At 42.8% G+C, this 18,820-nt stretch overlaps 1 protein-coding gene across 4 annotated transcripts in view; it reads right to left on the bottom strand.

Moving 5' to 3' along the window:
- The window catches only part of col14a1b (collagen, type XIV, alpha 1b), a 180,977-nt gene that overhangs the window by 73,064 nt on the left and 89,093 nt on the right, over positions 1 to 18,820 (bottom strand). For all 4 annotated transcript variants that reach the window (XR_014799223.1, XM_084919140.1, XM_084919141.1 and 1 more), the window contains 3 exons: positions 14,625 to 14,754; positions 6,204 to 6,326; positions 5,047 to 5,196 (listed from right to left, as the gene is read on the bottom strand). Coding sequence is in view for 3 of the 4 variants with exons in the window: in XM_084919140.1 (XP_084775266.1) it covers positions 5,047 to 5,196; positions 6,204 to 6,326; positions 14,625 to 14,754 (403 nt within the window). In the remaining variant the exon portion in view is untranslated. The remainder of the gene's footprint in view (positions 1 to 5,046; positions 5,197 to 6,203; positions 6,327 to 14,624; positions 14,755 to 18,820) is intronic.

Genomic DNA, 18,820 nt, shown 5'->3' with positions numbered 1-18,820 from the left:
TCAAACAGCTAACAGATCATCTGCAGAGGAATGGTTTATTTGAAGAGTTTCAGTCAGGTTTCAGAGCTCATCACAGCACAGAAACAGCTTTAGTGAAGGTAACAAATGATCTTCTTATGGCCTCTGACAGTGGACTCATCTCTGTGCTTGTCCTGCTAGACCTCAGTGCAGCGTTCGATACTGTCGACCATAATATCCTATTAGAGCGATTAGAACATGCTGTAGGTATTACAGGTACTGCACTGCAGTGGTTTGTATCATATCTATCTAATAGACTCCAATTTGTGCATGTAAATGGAGAGTCCTCTTCACACACTGAGGTTAATTATGGAGTTCCACAGGGTTCAGTGCTAGGACCAATTCTGTTTACATTATACATGCTTCCCTTAGGCAGCATCATTAGAAGACATAGCATACATTTACACTGCTATGCAGATGACACCCAGCTCTATCTGTCCATGAAGCCAGATAACACACACCAATTAGTTAAACTGCAGGAATGTCTTAAAGACATAAAGACCTGGATGGCCGCTAACTTTCTGCTTCTTAATTCAGATCAAACTGAGGTTATTGTACTCGGCCCTGAAAATCTTAGAAATATGGTATCTAACCAGATTCATACTCTGGATGGCATTACCTTGGCCTCCAGTAACGCTGTGAGGAACCTTGGAGTCATTTTTGACCAGGACATGTCCTTCAACGCACATATTAAACAAATATGTAAGACTGCTTTCTTCCATTTGCGCAACATCTCTAAAATTAGAAATATCCTGTCTCAGAGTGACGCTGAAAAACTAGTTCATGCATTTATTACTTCCAGGCTGGACGACTGTAATTCATTATTATCAGGATGTCCTAAAAACTCACTGAAAAGCCTTCAGCTAATCCAAAATGCTGCAGCAAGAGTACTGACAGGGACTAGAAGGAGAGAGCATATTTCTCCTGTTTTGGCTTCCCTTCATTGGCTTCCTGTTAAATCCAGAATTGAATTCAAAATCCTGCTCCTCACATACAAGGTCTTAAATAATCAGGCCCCATCTTATCTTAATGACCTTGTAGTACCATATCACCCTATTAGAGCACTTCGCTCTCGCTCTGCAGGCTTACTTGTTGTTCCTAGAGTATTTAAAAGTAGAATGGGAGGCAGAGCCTTCAGTTTTCAGGCCCCTCTTCTGTGGAACCAGCTTCCAGTTTGGATTCGGGAGACAGAAACTATCTCTACTTTTAAGATTAGGCTTAAAACTTTCCTTTTTGCTAAAGCATATAGTTAGGGCTGGACCAGGTGACCCTGAATCCTCCCTTAGTTATGCTGCAATAGACGTAGGCTGCCGGGGATTCCCATGATGCATTGAGTTTTTCCTTTCCAGTCACCTTTCTCACTCACTATGTATTAATAGACCTCTCTGCATTGAATCATATCTGTTATTAACCTCTGTCTCTCTTCCACAGCATGTCTTTTATCCTGTCTTCCTTCTCTCACCCCAACCGGTCACAGCAGATGGCCCCGCCCCTCCCTGAGCCTGGTTCTGCCGGAGGTTTCTTCCTGTTAAAAGGGAGTTTTTCCTTCCCACTGTCGCCAAAGTGCTTGCTCATAGGGGGTCATATGATTGTTGGGTTTTTCTCTGTATCTATGAAGCGCCTTGAGGCGACTTTTGTTGTGATTTGGCGCTATATAAATAAAATTGAATTGAATTGAATTGAATTAAAAAGGTTGAAAGCAACATTCAAGACAAAATACAATAAGCAGAGATTTGTTTGGGGCAATGTAATAAAGCTGCAGGTAAAAAGTGATATATACAAGTCTGCAGGTGTAGTTTTATTAGATGTAGATGAAATCAGATTTGAAGTAAATAAAAAGTGTTGCTTTGTTTTTCAGAACAATTGTTTTTTTTGCAAAATATCGTGATATTAATATTAATAGCGTGATATCAAGATGGCGCTGGAGTGACGGCAGCCTTTCCAAGTAGCTCTGCAACACTGAACTTGTTTCTTAACTTTCAACTTTTTTAGACTAGTCTTTCAAACTTTTTTTAACCTTCCTTTAGTCACTCTACTTTCTACCTCTTAGATATACTATGGATAACGCACTTTTTAAAACTTCTGGAACCAGCTCCTTCATCTACTCAAGAGCGGAGCTGCTGGCACTAAACACAAAGGCACAGACCGGCATCAGATGTGCTAATGTGAGAGATGCATACAGAGCCACCCCCCTCCCCCCACTAGGGAAGTCAGACCACAACCTGGTTTACCTACAGCCACAATACACACCCCTTGTCCAAAGGCAGCCTGTCACAACACGCTCCATCAGGAGATGGACCCCAGAAAAGGAGGATGCTCTGAGGGACTGCTATGACACCACAGACTGGGACGTGCTCCTGAGCCCACATGGTGAGGACATAGAGGGGGCGACACACTGTCTGACGGACTACCTCAACTTTTGTGTGGACACGGTCGCCCCTGCTAAGACGGTACGGTGTTACCCTAATAACAAACCGGGGGTAACACAGGAAGTCAAAGCTGTCCTCAACATGAAGAAGAAGGCTTTCAGGAGCAAAGTGAAGGAGGAGATGAAAGCAGCACAGCGGGAGGTGAAACGCTGCCTGAGGGAAGCAGAGGACACCTACAGGAGGAAGGTGGAGCAGAAGTTGGAGAGGAACAATATGAGGGAGGTCTGGAATGGTGTGAAAACCATCACAGGCCACAACACCAAGAAAAGCACAGTGGGGGGGACTGTGGAGAAGGCAAACGAACTCAACAACTTCAACAGGTTTGACCAGCCCACAACCCCCCCACCCTCACCCTCACCTTTACTACAGAGCCCTCTCCCTACTCTCCTACCTCCCTCGCTTCCCCCCCTCCCTGACACTATGACATCCCCCCCCTCCTCCTTCTCCAACCCCTCTCTAAACAGCACGACAGCCTCTCTCCCCCCTTCCAATCATCTCCCAGTGTCACAGTGGATCAGGTCAGGAGACAACTGAGGAAGCTTCGCCCCAGGAAGGCAGCAGGCCCAGACAAGGTGTGTCCTAGGATGGTAAAGGTGTGTGCTGCTGAACTTGGGGAGTCTTCAATCTCAGCCTGCGACTGGGGAGAGTGCCCGCCCTATGGAAGACATCCTGCATCGTCCCGGTCCCCAAAAGGAACCGGCCCAATGAGCTGAATGACTTCCGACCGGTGGCACTGACGTCACATCTTATGAAGACTCTAGAGCGGCTCTTCCTCAACCTCCTCCGACCACAGGTACAACATGCCCAGGACCCACTACAGTTCGCCTACAAGGCAGATGTCGGAGTGGAGGATGCCATCCTGTACCTCCTACACAGAGCCCACTCACACCTGGATGGGGGAAAAGGCACGGTCAGGATCCTGTTTCTTGACTTTTCCAGTGCCTTCAATACCATCCGGCCCTGTCTGCTTCAGGAAAAACTAAACAGGATGCAGGTGGACCCCTGCCTGGTGGCTTGGATCTCAGACTACCTCACCGACAGGCCACAGTACGTCAGGCTGAAGGACATCACGTCTGACACTGTGGTCAGCAGCACAGGAGCACCACAGGGAACTGTGCTGTCCCCACTTCTCTTCACCCTGTACACCTCTGACTTCTGCTACAACTCTGAATTATGCCACATTCAGAAGTTTGCAGACGACACAGCCATCATGGGGTGTATCTGGGATGATCAGGAAGAGGAGACAGAAGTCTGGTGAGGAACTTTGTCACATGGAGTCACACAAACCACCTGCAACTCAACACTTCAAAGACCAAGGAACTGGTTGTGGATTTCAGGAGGTCCAGACCAGGTCCACTGCCAGTTCAGATAGAGGGAGAGGAGGTGGAGGTGGTCAACAAGTACAAGTACCTCGGGCTGTGGGTGGACAACAAACTGGACTGGTCATGCAACACGCAGAACCTGTATAAAAAAGGCCAAAGCCGACTGTACTTCCTCAGGAGGCTGAGGTCTTTTAACATCTGCAGGAAGCTCCTGAGGATGTTTTACCAGTCAGTGGTTGCTGGAGTACTTTTCTATGCTGTGGTGTGCTGGGGGAGCAGCACAGCAAAGAAGGACTCATCCAGGCTGGAGAAACTGATCAGGAAGGCTGGCTCTGTGGTCGGCATGAAGCTGGACACTCTGGTGACAGTGGCAGAGAAGAGGACCTTAAAGAAACTGATGGACATTATGAACAATGCCGGGCATCCTCTGCACACGGTCGTAAACAATCAGAGGAGCCTATTCAGCGACAGGCTGCTTCTCCCAAAGTCAAAAACCAACAGACTTAAAAACTCCTTTGTCCCACACGCCATCAGACTGTTTAACTCCTCACTGGAGGGGAGAGGGAGGAGAAACAGGGGGACAAGGGAGGGCGGGAACAACTGAGTTGTAGGTGCTTTTCTACACTGTGCAATATTTGCAATATTTGTTTTTTGTTTTGTCTTTTTTCTTATATTTGACTGTGCAATAACCACTGTGCAACATACTCACTCAAATGAGCAATCCTATTTATCCATATTGTATATTCTGTATCTATATATGTGTATATGTGTATATATGGTGTATTTATGCTTATATCCTTACTCTCATTCCCCTTAATGTATCTGTAACATGCAACTTCTTTCGGTGCTTTGCTACTGGAAACTGAATTTCCCGGAGGAACCCACCCGAGGGATTAATAAAGTTTCATCTAATCTAATCTAATCTAATATTAAAAATGGAGACATACTCCATTAGAAAAAAGAGATTACACTGTAAACTGTTGGAAGGATCCATGAACAGTTTCCAGTGACTGAAATATTGGCTTGAAAAATTAAATTAGAAAAGTTGTACGACTGCTGAAGAGCATCGGTTTAAACCGAGGAAACACTTAATGAGCTTAACTGGAGGCTTCACGAGGCCGACGCCACAAAGCTCTCTAATGTTATTTGATGCTTTGAACAGTGCCTTAGTTATGTTGTTACATTAATAACTTCCAGAGACGCTCTTAAACAGCACATTTGTATCTAATTCAGTGTGACTGGGAGTATAGAATTAAAGAAATGAATGATGAACTTACAGGTCTTGGCCCTTCCTGTCAGGGCTTCGCTGGATCCGGTCGAGTAGGAGGCGATGACCTTGACGCTGTACTCGGTACCGCTCAGCAGGTTAACGATCAGCATGGTGTTCACATCCTCCCCCACAAAGGTTTCCAGAGCTTGTCCAGGGGCTGCAGGGTGCGGTGGGATAATGGAGGAGACACGTCAAGGATGAGTAGATGGTCAGTGAAGCAGAAGGAGAACAGAGGAGCAACTTCAGAGGTCATCATCAGCTTCAGCTGCAGCATAAAATATCAGTTTTCCTCTCATCTTCCTCTATACTGTTAAAACTGACAGCTCCTCTGAGAAGTGCAGCAGGTCCGGGATATTTTCTTTTGTTCCTAACATAATCCTATTTTGACAAAACCCAACAAAAAAAGAGATGAGAACCAGGTAACAGCTGAATAAAGCTCAGGATTTTTACTCCACCTGAGATGGTGAGTCAGTCCCGCAGACTGCTGAGTTTAAACGCTCAGCTTTACAACAGAAAAATATGCTAACAGCCTTCTATAAAAAACGTTTGGGTCTCTTCTCTGAATGCAAAGACTGTGCGTGAGGGTGAAACTTTAAATTGGACCGAGCCTTACACTGGGTTAGTGGTGCGGCTCCTCGCAGTGACAGCTAGATGCTAGCAGCTGCAGTTAGCTGTCTGCCTTCACTTTCACTCACCTGTCACTGAACTTGGTTTCTCGACCACGTTGTGGTTTTGGAGCTATTTAAAGGATTTTAATGCAAACATATTTGGTACACTGTGTGGGTAATTGTACTAAAAACCAGTCCGAGTCCTCCAGCGCTGGTGAGTAAGTAAGACCAACATCCTTTTTTGATCCTGTCTCTGAGGTAAAGTTTGGTATTTTAAGTGTCAGTGACAGTTTCAAATGTGCACTTCAGCAATGGATTACATTTTTATCCCTGGTGGTTTGTTACAATAAGAAACTCCTTCAGCATGCCTGCCCCCATCCATCAGCATTTCTGTCTTTTAGTTTTTATCCACATATTTATGAAATTGACATAATTATAGAATTATGGTTTGCAAACATTTCTTAAAACTGTCTGGACTCGATGGGACTTAAACTGTAATATTTGAAATGAGCTAAAAAAGAGATTAGGGAGAAATAATTGGTATTGTTTAAATTACCAGTTAGAGGCTGGTAGATGACCCTGTACCCCATTGTGGGCGACGGTGGAACATCCCAGCTGATCTTGAAGCGATTGTACCATTCCTCTGAGACACGCAGGTTCCTGGGAGCTAAGAGAGGAACTGAGAAGCAGAGAGGCACGATTATTATATTATTATTATATGTATGCAAAGTGTTAACAAATATTAAGGAACAAATATCGATATAGGCAAATATTTGGGCATTTTATGTGTGAGTGTCTGGAGTCAAAACAGGCAGAGTGAGAGAGAAACATGGTGAAGCAGAAAAATCACTAACAAAGAGAACAGAGAAAAAACATGAAAGGGAAAGAAGAGAAGTCAGCTGTATACCAACAAACTGAAGCCACAGTTTAAATCGAAATAACGTAAATCCAGCAGAAGCAAAAGTATTGAATATATTCCTCAGTACAGAATGATTAGAATGAGCTTTAATAATGAGACAGGAAGTACAGAGAGGAACTGCAAGGGCAGACGCCGAGTTGGCAAAAGGAAGATAATGACGAGTCAAAAAAGGCCTAAAAGTTTGATAACGCCTAATAAAATTTCAACTGTCGGCACAGCAGAAAAGTAAAGTCTCCCCACTGTTACAGAGTGTACAGTCAAATTAATCTGCCAGAGTGATATTAAAACCAGAGGACTTATCACTGGCTCGACAGCTGGGACACATCCTTTGAAATGGCCGAATGGAATAATACGAATCCTAAAATAAAGTGCTTTCTTTGAGGAACGTGTGCTTTTCGAGCCGTCTGTACATTCACATACATTTATAACCTCCGTGCAGTCTCCTCTGCTCTCCCACAGCCGTGATAGATTCCAGATCGCCGTGGTTAATGGGAAGCTGTGAGACTTTTCGGGTGGAAATCCCAGAGTGAATCTGCTGGCTGTTGAGTTGCACATTTGAAATGCTAAAAACCTCCCATCACTCTCCCTGAGCTGCAGCCGTCTCACCATTACTGCAACTGAACCCTCCAAATTATGCCGGCTCTTCTGCCTCATTTTCCCTCTTCACCTTCCCGGCCGTTCTCCATTAAAAAGCTAATCATGCTCTCTGCAAAAAAGCCGTACTCCCCCCACACCGCCGGTATCTGCTGCACCCTCATATGTTCAAATCCCTCTGTTATACCCGCCTCTTTGGTCGTATTATCTATTTTCACTGTGCCCTTCCTGGTCCTGAGAAAATTACCATCATCCTCTGAACTCCGTCTGCATTTCCTCCCACTATGTCTTTGCCCTTCAGGCCTGAGGGTAATGAGAATCTGGAGATTTAATGAAACTTTCAGAGTAAAAAAATGCTTTTTTGGGTGCTGAGGATGTAGGGTACTAATTCTGCATGCAGACCTCGTACTGGTTCCTCCATTGTACTCTGTGCATCTATTACCTAACAGTTGTTGAGATGACATCAAGTCCCCAAGCTGCTGCCCACTTTTTTAGTTCCTGTGGGAAATTAAAGCATTTTTACACAGCAGAGCATTAAGTCTTCCAAGACAACAGCCAACAATTTAATTGAGCAGCAAAATGTTATTCTTGAGTCTCGGTTGGAAAACGAGGAAAATGATCTAATTACAAACCCAATTCTGAAAAAACTGGGAAAAAGTCAGCAAAAGCAGAATGCAGTCATGTGTAACTCTCATAAATCTATATTTGATTCACCCTCCAACACAGAACTCAGAAATCAACAATATTTTTAAATATTAGATCAGTTTTAATCAGATGGCAGCAAAAAATCTCAAAAACAGCTGAGAGACGGAGAGTAAAGAAACTGATTTTTGGAATCTGAAAGAATCTCTGTATGCAGGAAACAGCAAAAATCAATCTACGTGACTTTGGGGCTCCTTTAAAAACAGGCATGATTCTGTCGTGGAAACCACGGCATCACTGCAGGTTAAAGCTCGGCGACATAAAGAAGCCGTATGGAAACATGACCCAGAAACACGACCTTCTTCTTTTTGGACTGGGACAAAGTGGAAAGCTCTTTATTTCTGTTCTGAAGTTTGCAGGTTTGATGGCAAAGGAACGCATGGATGTCTATGGAAGTGGCAGCTTGAACATCTGGAAAAGCACCATCAGTGCTGAAAGGCGTGCTCGGGTTTCAGAGCAACATCCAGGGGAGACTTTGCATTTCTCAGCAAGCCAATGCCCAACCGAAACATTTGGAGCATCAAACAAAAACTTTTATAAACACAACTCTAAAATGCTGAAGAACTAGAATTTTCTACCAGCCAACAATGGGACAACATTCCTCTCCAGTCCAGAAACTTCTCTCCTCGGTTCCCAGACGTTTCCAGGCTGTCACACGGGGATAAACCTGACTCTGTCCCATTTTTCAAAGGAAATCGAAACATTAAAGCCCTAAAAAACACCTATTTTTGCTTGAGTGTTGTTATTTTTTCAAATTTAAATGCATGTTTACTTGAACTACCCAGATGTTTACAGATGGCTCCTAACAGCGTCACGAGCCACTGACTTAATGTTTTGGAGGAGAGAAAAACTCTGTGATGCAGACTGTGGGCTGCAGCGTTCTGGAGAAACCACTCGTCCACGATGCTACATGAGTAACTGTCTGCTTCTTTTTCTCCAACAGCCACACGAGCCAACAGGAAGGATAACAAGCGCCGAGGGACAAGCACTGGTTCAAAATGAAGCATCTTTTGATGCTTTGAAGGTGTCATCTTTAAAAGCGTGGCTCTATCTGACTGGTCATCAACTGTTGACTAAATGATGTTACAGAAAAAATGAATCATGCTGGAATTACCAACTTTACTCGTCAGCTGACAAACACACTGTTGTCTGGCTGTGTTTGAAATCAGCCAAGTTGCTGTGACAGGCTCAGTCAGTGCAGGCATCCTGCACCAGTGTTGATATTTAACAGGCTGCGAATGTTTAGACCGCCGCACCGCCGCCACAGTAAACATGTCCGCTTCTCTGTGATGTCAGCGGCTTCTGACAAAACAACACTGTGTGATGTTCTGTTAATGAGAACACCTGAAACCACCTCGTTTGAAAAGATAAGCAGAACTCTTCTTGCCCGTATTTTTCCAAAAGCTGCTTCAAAACCCAAATCGCCCAAATTAAAACACCCTCCTGTCTCTTAAATTCATTCCTCATTCATTCCTCGTCACAATATATTCCACACCGAGGCTATGAAAGTCAATTATCTTCTAATTCTCGGTCTTAAATCTCTTTGCTATCAAGTTGGTAGTGACTTTTCTATCACATTATATTTGTTTCCCCGCCGCCCTCTCTGTATTACCCCCCACGTCTCTCTCACTGATCGGCCCATCCTTCAGTGGATCAAACACAGCTTAATCTGCCTCGTCTGTCACATTATCTATCTTCAGTTTGGGGCTAAAAACCCAATCATCCTCTCTGCATTCCCTGTCATGCCTCCCTCGGCATTCGTCCCATCCCTCATAGGTTCAAATCCCGAGATTACACGGGCGCCGTTTGTCACATCATCTATCTCCACCTTAAAAACGCAATCATCCCCCCTCCTCTCTCTCTGCAATCCCCGTCATTCTTCCCCAGGTGATCATCTCATCCCTCACTACCTAACAGGAGCCATTCATCATCAGCGGGTGTCGCAGGCTCGTCGCTTAAAAAGCGGAGAACGTCGTTAGCGTCTGCTAATGTGTGTAACGCGTTGCACGGGGGAGACATGATGGGACGGAGCGGAAAGATGAATGACTTAAATTTAGAGTTTCCTCCACGCTAAAAGTGGAGTGTTTGTTCTGTAATGCACTTGGCAGCAGAGAAAATCATTAGCTTCTGCTGCACTCGCAGCGGCGCTCTGTCATATTTAACAAAAGAGGAAAAGATGCTTCCCGCATATTTCTGTCTTCAGCTCCACAGTAAAGGAAACGGATGCTGAGCACTGAGCGGCTGCCGTCTCTTTTCCTTCCTGGGAAATTGTCTCAGGTGTAATGAGCTGCAGAGATCTTCGGGGTTGGGTTAGGGAGAAAGTACGTTTTCCTATTTTTCATCTAAATACTTGTTACTGAAGGCAAAGTTGGAACGAAAAGCAAAACTGGAAGCGCACACCTAATAAAGGTTCGGCTCCAGTATTTTGAATCTAGCACTGACAGGGACTTGTTACATATTTCATCAAGTCAATCAACGCTTTATCTTGTGCAGTGATTTAAACTTTACAATATAATTGAACCCTTTTTTTCCCGTGTTGGCAGAAAGAAAAACGCCCCCTCAATCATTCACCTTCCGGCAACATTTTCTTGAGCGTCCTGAACAAGATGAATGGCGAACACGTTTCTGCTCGGCTTAAATTATTGTGTTTGTTTCACGGTAATGAGACTTTAAGAAAGTGACAGCCACTGTGGGCAGAAATGCATCTCTCATCCTCAACTCACCCACAACAGATTCTCCCTCTCAGGAGGCACAAACACCCGAGACACCAGCACCTCGTTATGGGTCCCATTAGCAAACTTTTCCAAATCAGTGAAGTCGTTTCCACGTTTGATCCTGAAAATGCTCACTTTTTTGCACCCTTGTGGTTGTGAACATGACATTGACATTTCCACTATCTTTTAATTGCAAACCACAGCGCTGCTTTGTTGTGGCCTGTCTCCTGGTCCTCGCTGACCCTCAACACCTCCAGGATTGTCATCGCCTGCACAGGAGGATTTTCTATCTCCCAGAATGTTTTTGGCCGTTCAGATCCAAACTTTGCTTCATGTACTTGGTTTGAATTATGCTGAACTGATTGTTTGTTAAAAGACGTATGATTTATGACTTTATGAATACATATGGCTTTCTTCAATGAGTTATCTGTTGGCATAATTAAATCATTATATACTGAAACTTAGTGTAATATTATAACATGCTGAGATGGACAGCAGACGTATAGGACAACACATTTTCTGTCCTTTGTTTTCTGTTTGATTTATACCACTGAGCCGTTTATTTTTTAAAGCCTGGCCATTGTTGAAGTGTGCAACAGCTTTGCTGGCCCGCAGTGAAAAGCCTTCTGTGTTATTAAACTGGAGAGTTGGGACCAAGCTAAATGGAGACTGGAGCACGAGGTCAACATTCACCACACTAGGAGATCCAGGAGCAGCAACAACACGACTTGAAGGAAGCAACATAATCCTGAGAGCTGTTCATACATCACCAAAGACGGCATCGTACCCCAACTACTGACTATTCTTCAAATGATGTATCTTTATCCAAACCATGATAAATGTAAACATAACCAACCAAAAGAAATAGAAACTAAAAATGAAACCAGGTCCTAAAACAACAACAACAAAACTTGATGGCACAGTGAGGACAGACTGTCTTCTGCAGAGCTCATCTTTTTAATCTGTGGTCAGGGCTCTAGAGTGCGACCAATTTGGTCGCAAATGCGACCAAATTTTTCAGTGGTGCAACTAAAAAAAAAAAATTTGGTTGCACCTGTGCGACCAACTGTTCGGGTAGCAAAAAAAAAAAAAAAAAAAAAAAAAAAAAAAAAAAAAAATCTGCAACCTTCCCTGTGGTCAACAACAGACACAGACACACAGACACACATTATGCCCCTATCGAGATGGTAAGGGGCGGGACCTCTCTGATTGGCCGTGGTCCAGTTGAAAGTGCAGGTGGAAGTGGGAGGTGAGTAGCTTGAATAAAGCGATATCAATTCATTAAATCCTGAATCGACTTTTAAATATAACTGTGTTTTGCCAGAAACGCCAGATTCTCAGATCAAAGCTCACAAAACCATTTCAACAACAACCAAACAGCAGATGAGAGCAGGTACACGGATTCCACACAAAGACGTAAACACAGAGCGGAACCGACGCATCAGAATCAGCTTTGTCTTTCTCGGCTTTCTCACCCGACGGCCCGTAGACGGACACGCTGTCGGAGCTTAGCGATTCTGATGCGTCCGGTCCGCGCTGTGATTACGTCTTCTTGCGCTGATTCTGAGCTGCAGGTTTTGTCTCTCTCCAACCAAAATTCACCGAGCCAGCAGCAAAAGAAGCAACAACCTGCGCTTCACATTTGATCAATGTCGTCATGAATTTTGCTGTTTTGCTTCCACGACAATTAAAATCACACTCCATGCACAGCTAGCTCTCTCTCTCTCTCTCTGTACTTCAAGAACAGTTTCCCGTCTCCAATCTCTGTTTTCTGTATTATTCATTCGCTTATTACCCACCAGTCTACCGTTGTTTACAGCGCTGTCGGCTGCTGTCTTTTTCTTTTTCTTTTCTTTTTTTCACTTAAATGACCTCGGACAAGAAAGCCTATTTTTTCTGTTGTTCAATACTGAAGAAATTTAACCTTTATATGCAGAACATTGTAGAATATTTTTAAGGTTATCTGCTATAAAAAGCCAGACCAGGAAAATCTCCTTCATGTTTTTCTGTGTTTTATTCTCAGTTACTTTCACACAAAGGCATCTGCTGTGATGTTCACAATTCTGATGAAGTCAGTACTGATAAATGATCAGAATTATAATATTTCTGACTGTCTGAGGCTAAGTTGAATCGAATCGGGACTTTGAAAACCGGAATCGAATGGATTATAGAAATCAGTGATGATACCCAGCCCTAGTGAGCAGCCTAGGCACGACAGAAGTGGATGCAGCTGTAATAGGAAAAGAACTATTGCTAACTTTTCTGTTAAGTTAAGGCCTGATCCTTCTGAAATTCATAGCCAGTGCTCTGACACGGTGTCATCAATCTTTGAATGCTGAAAAAGCACAGTGTATCCAGAAAAACACATTATATTATATAAATTATTATAAAATTTGTGTGCGCCTAACTTTTGTGCCGGTACGCCTAACTTTTTAAAGTTAGGCGTACCGGTACGCCCATGGCAAAAAGTTAGTCTAGAGCCCTGTGTGGTGGCAAAGAAACTTCAGGATGAAAAGTCAGGATGACACAGGCTGTCGAACACATGCTTTGTTGCCCTTACTCTGGACTCACTTTAGGTTCACATATTTAATCATTTAATATTCGAATCATATCACGCCACTGTCATACTCACAACATAACATGCACAGAATTTGAGGGCATTTCTCTATTTGTTTTCGCTTGACATGTTTCCACTTTTCAAAGAGGACAAAAAGGAATAATAACGATAAATAAACAGAGGGTGAAAGAGGAATCCTGAAAACTGCTACTGAATGTAGAAATCAACCTCTATCAGATCAACAGGGAAGAGATCATCGTGAAAAAACAAGCACCTTCACCTTTCCTCATCCCGTTCTTGCCTTTGTTCACTTTCATCCTTCTTCCTGTCTGCTCTGTCATTTTAGCCTCATGACAAGATTTTCCCAGCACAAATCCAATAATACTTTAGTCTGTCTACAGCAGCAGGACTGTGCCGGAGATCAGAGCGCAAAGATGCCAGAGAGTGTCGGAGGGTCACAAGTGCGGCACTCTGATCCACAGCAGCTTCTCAGCTCTACTTTTAAATCCCAGCCGGGGTTATTTGTCCAACTATAACAAACTACTCCTACAGTCAGCTGGGAGGACAACATGAAGTTTCTCCTCTTTCTACACTATGCCAGTATTTTTAGACACAAGAAGCTGAACAAATGTGAGTACAACTGGCTTAGAAGATCAGATAAAAATAACTTGCTGAATGAATAAATAAGCAGAAAAAAGAAACAATAAAATGGTAAATGGACTGGTTCTACTAATAATAACAACAATAATAATGATATAGCTCTTTTTGACTCTGCCTGAAAACTCAAAGAGCTAAATGATATTACGAGGTTCCACAATGTTCTGTCCCCTCTAGGTTACATATTTGTGCACCTCTGGGTCTGACCCACGTTTCAGTGATGATAACAACCAATTGCAGTAGTCTTAAATAAACTCATCTATCAACAAATCACAACAGCAGTCACCACACGGTGCTTCATATTGTACAGTAAAGACCCTGCAACAGTGCAGAGAAAACCCCAACAATCAAACAATTCCCTATGAGCAAGCACTTGGTGACAGTGGGAAGGAAGAAACCTGATCAGAGCCAGGCTGAGGAGAGGAGCATGTGCTGGGATTTGTTCTCCAGACTCAAACGTTACAGCAGGACTTCCTGTAAACAAAACCATCCATCCTGTAAACAGCGTAGAGATGCACAAGCAGGCTTTGAGGGCTAAATCTAAATTGTTTATTAATTAATTAATTTTGTATCATCATCTTGTATATCCATCATTTACAGAATCAAAGAAGTCTGTGTCTTTCTTCTTGTATCGCTGTTTCCTGGTCTAATTTGTATGCTTATGTTAGACAGCAGATAAGTTGGTGTCAAGTGGAACTTCAGCTCTGCTCTGAGGTCCTGATCACAGGTTAATGACAAAACACGATAGTGCAGACGACTTAAAAAGAGCAGAGAGTGAAGAAAAGAAAGTGAAAGAAACAAAAGTCAAGCAAACTCAGCATCGATATGACTCACGCGTCCGTCCCGTCGCGGCGGCTGCCGGTCCGTCTCCCTCGGGGTAAACAGGAGTGATGGAGACTTTGTACTCTGTGTCTGACAGCAGAGGCTGCAGAACCAGGCTGTTCTGACCAGTGGGCACTGTTCTCTGTAAGCACAGAAATACCAGAGTCAGGACAGTTTTGAAAGACAAGCAAAGCCGTTAATGTTTGACTTTAACATTTAGACATTTCCCCATCCTCAGTCTCTCTGCACTGATGTGACATTTCACCTCCCAAAGTTCAGCTGCCAGTCAAACAGAGAAACTGCACTCTGACGTTTTCTTGTTTCTAATCTCGATAGTTTCCACAGCTCATCGTCCATTTTTGCTTTGTAATATTAAACGTGTGGATTTTTCTAGCTGCTTCTTAATCATGTTGCACCACATACGCTCACTGCAGGATCACTTCATGTAGATCAGATGTAACAGCAGGATAACGTGACTGCTGAGGTCTCTTGGTTTAACAGGACCTTGAGTTTGCTTTAAAAAAATAGAAAAATGATGTTTCTGCAAACCCAAAAAACTTGTGCATGTCTTCAGTGATTTGATTATAATTCGTGTCCATGTGCAGAGATACATTTGCGTCTAAATGATTGATTCTTTGATCATTCTCATTACCCTCCCTCTTCCTTCACAGCATGATCGAGGTGACGGACTGCGACTGAGAATGTTTTCAAGCATTCTGCATTCTTCCCTCTGTTTGTTGATGTTTTGGTAGCATTTCTGTATTTGCATTCAGTCTTTAAACGCACTCTCAAAACTTTTGAATGAATTCTGATAAAACGCTGCAGGGACGTCGAGGAGCCGTGTTAACAATTCATCGAGGCTTCGTCCACTGAGGTCATCAAGGTCAACCTGAAGATTTATTGGTCGAAAACTGACATAACATACTGAGGTGTTTATTGTCAACATTTAGGAAGTACCATATAGATTTAAATGATCATGTCACATTTGACCTCTGACCCCTCCTTCAAAGTCTGATCTGAAGGTCAAATGATAATAAATAAGTGATAACATGCTATAAGGAGATGCTTAAAATGATCGTAGGTTTTGTGACTGACAGGAACAAGTTTCCAACTGTAATTGACTAATTTCATTATAACTTTACTGTGTTTACATTAGCAGGTCATATGTGTTTAAAATTAAATCAAATTCGTTTGTTTTTTAAATTAAAATCAAACCAGTTTTTGTTTCTTTTTCGCTTGATCTTCAGTCCAACAGCTCACTGGTGGGTTTGTCGGTCTTTCTGACTCCCGTCTCCCTTTTTTGTGCTTTGTGTTCCAAATACTTGTTTTTTTTATTGTTAATATTTTATTATCATTTTTTATTTTCCATTCTTTGAACTCCTGTCTCATGTGTTGGCTTCCTCTGAGCCATGGATTTAGAGTCTAACAAGGGCGGATTTAAAAATGAGTTAACAAAGAGAATTAAGATTTCTAAAGCACGAGCTAGCAAAAAAATAGTATTAGCCTTTTTAATAGAGGTGAAGGAGGGAGAGTGGCTGCAGTGGACTGTGAGGTTTCAAAGTGCTGCAGAGGTTAATTGTGTCCAGGTGTCCTCCTCACCTGTGGATGAGCTGAGTCTTTTATTAAAACTGATGATCTCACACTGAAGACAATCTAATCTCCTTCTTTACCCCGCGGACATCTTTCCTCTCTCTTCATCTCTGCTTCTCTCGATTTTTCTGCTGTTGTTTGTCTCACCACATCTGCTGTTCATAAATTATACTTATATGGTGACTTATATTATTTATTTTTGTTTTTGTTCTTTGAATCCGAAACCCAGTGGAGCTCTCTTTGTTTTTATTCTCCAAAACCTCTGGCTCATTTCCCCTCCGCTCATCTTAAAGTATCACCTTCTCTTCCACACTCTTCCCCCTTCTGTTATTAAACTCTATGATACACATATATATATTTTATGTATGATGACAGTAATTTCCAACAAAATCCAATTGGAGCAAACTGAAAAGGATGGCATCGTCTGGTTGTGGCAACATAATAAAAGAAAATCTTGACAAATTCAAGTGGCTCCTCACATTCTATTGGTTAGAAAGAAGCCAAATCTTCTCTCAGTAAACTGAACATATTATATCAGCCAAGCCTTATGATACAGTTAAGAAACACTCGTCTGTTATTTGATCTGCATAAAGCATGCTGTGAATGCTCTAAGTGGCTCTGTGAAGGGAAATGTTTGTATTTTACATATGACTGAACACAGAGCTCATTTCGCTCCAGGTAACCAGAGCTATTGTTGTATTGTGCGTAGGAGAAATCTTTAAAGGTTGAGCTCTCTCTGCTGCTGTCTGTCTGCTGGGCCAGTTTGCATTCTGAGCATGTAGAGTCTGGCCCGACTCCATTCGCAAAACTTCCACTTTCTAAAAAAACAGAAAGAAATTCTTATACGTGTCAGTCAGAGCAGCACTGTGGGCCTTAACAAATCAATTTCAGCCCAGCCTGATGAAAAAGGCAGCAAGTCTCTAAACTGTCACAGTGTCACACAGTTGGAATAAACCACCTCCAGCTGCACTCCCTTTTTTACTCCAACCTCTTTGTAAATGCAAACGCGGTCTCATAAAGTATTTATGTGATCCAGAAACACAATCTTGTTTTGACAGAGGCTCCACGCAGGTCTGGAATATTAAGTTTGATCCACCTTCGCTGGAACAACGAGGCTTAAAGGTAAACTGCAGGGTAGACAGTCAAACACACAGCTGACAGAGTCAGAGTGCGATGACACAAGAAGAGCTGTACAGACAAAACGCCAAAGCAGAAACAAGACTTCAGACCAGAACAACAGGAACCAACAAAAAAAATCAGAAAGGCTACTACGAAGAATATTTTGGTCAATATTGAGATTACAGAACAATTGTTGATCTAAAACCGAAATATAAATACATATATATTAGGGGTGCAACGATACACAAACTTCACGGTTCAGTTCGATACTTTGGTGTCACGGTTCGATATTTTTTCGATACAAAAAAAAATGTTCATGCCTTTTTAATTTGTCATTTATTAAAATTACAAATATATATTTTAACTCAAAAGTACAGTTTTTAAATTTAATGTTGCTGAAACAACAAAGTAATAAAAAAATAAATCTATCTGATCGAGAAATCCCTCATCTTTGGAAAAGAGAGTTTATTACAGAGAAATGGCTCTTTCCAAAATAAAAGCTATACTATACGCTTCTTCTGGGCTATATTCTCAGCAGCATATTAAACATATCAGGTCCCCATAAGGAGAATCCTGTGCTAACGGCTGTCTAAATGACTCGGGTAAAGTTTGTAGCATGCGTGCTTGTTGTTTTTGTCTGCTTCCACTTGTCTTTGCACGAGGATGATGTCGGAGTAAATGTGCAGTCATATTCGTTGTGTTCCCACTAGTGCTGTCAGCGTTAATCTGAAATGACATTAATGCCACAACACGGCAAATCTCCGTTAACGAGCTACCGCGGATCGCCCCGCGCGGGGCTGGACGTCAACACGTTAACGAGCTAACTGCGCTAACGCAGTAGTTCCCACCCATGTAATTGAGCATTGCGTGGCACATCCGACATACTGTTTTACTTTAGTCCATGACGCGCTTACCTTCAGGGTCATACTTCACATGAAGACCAAGATAGTTCCAAAGGCCAGATCTGAATGAGGGTGGGGGAGGTTCAATCTCGGGTGGCGTTGAGGCAGTTGCTATGTTGCAACGAGCTTAGCTCCTGTCTTGCTAGCTTGCGCTGCGCTCAGTGGATCTGCGCTCGACAGTGCAGCCTAGGCGGAGTAGTCGAACGCAGATCCACTGAGCGCTCAACACAGACAGCATCGTCAGAAGAAAAGTTGATAAAATAAATAAAAAAATTTGTATTGTTCGATACATATGCATACCCAACCAAAAGCACTGTATCGAACTTGTTGCACCCCTAATAAATACATAAACACACCACAGCCAGTGTGACAAAACTAATGAATAATGTTGAACTGTCAGTAGTCTTGCTTAAATCATTTTTATGATAAATCCAAATAATCGCCAAGCCCTAGATCCAAGTGGGGACGCATCCCTTATGTTGTCAACCAAGCGGGAACCTCCGAGGGCTGAAAACTGAAGCTGAGAAGAAACTAACCGTACCTGCAGTTCCTCTAGTGGCCACTTGGGGAGAAATCCTCATAAACTCTGGTGTTAAC

The sequence above is a fragment of the Perissodus microlepis genome, chromosome 22, assembly GCF_051167445.1.
Source record: "Perissodus microlepis isolate ML-2025 ecotype Zambia chromosome 22, ASM5116744v1, whole genome shotgun sequence".
NCBI classification, from domain to species: Eukaryota; Metazoa; Chordata; class Actinopteri; order Cichliformes; family Cichlidae; genus Perissodus; species Perissodus microlepis.
This window is presented reverse-complemented; position numbering and strand designations above follow the sequence as displayed.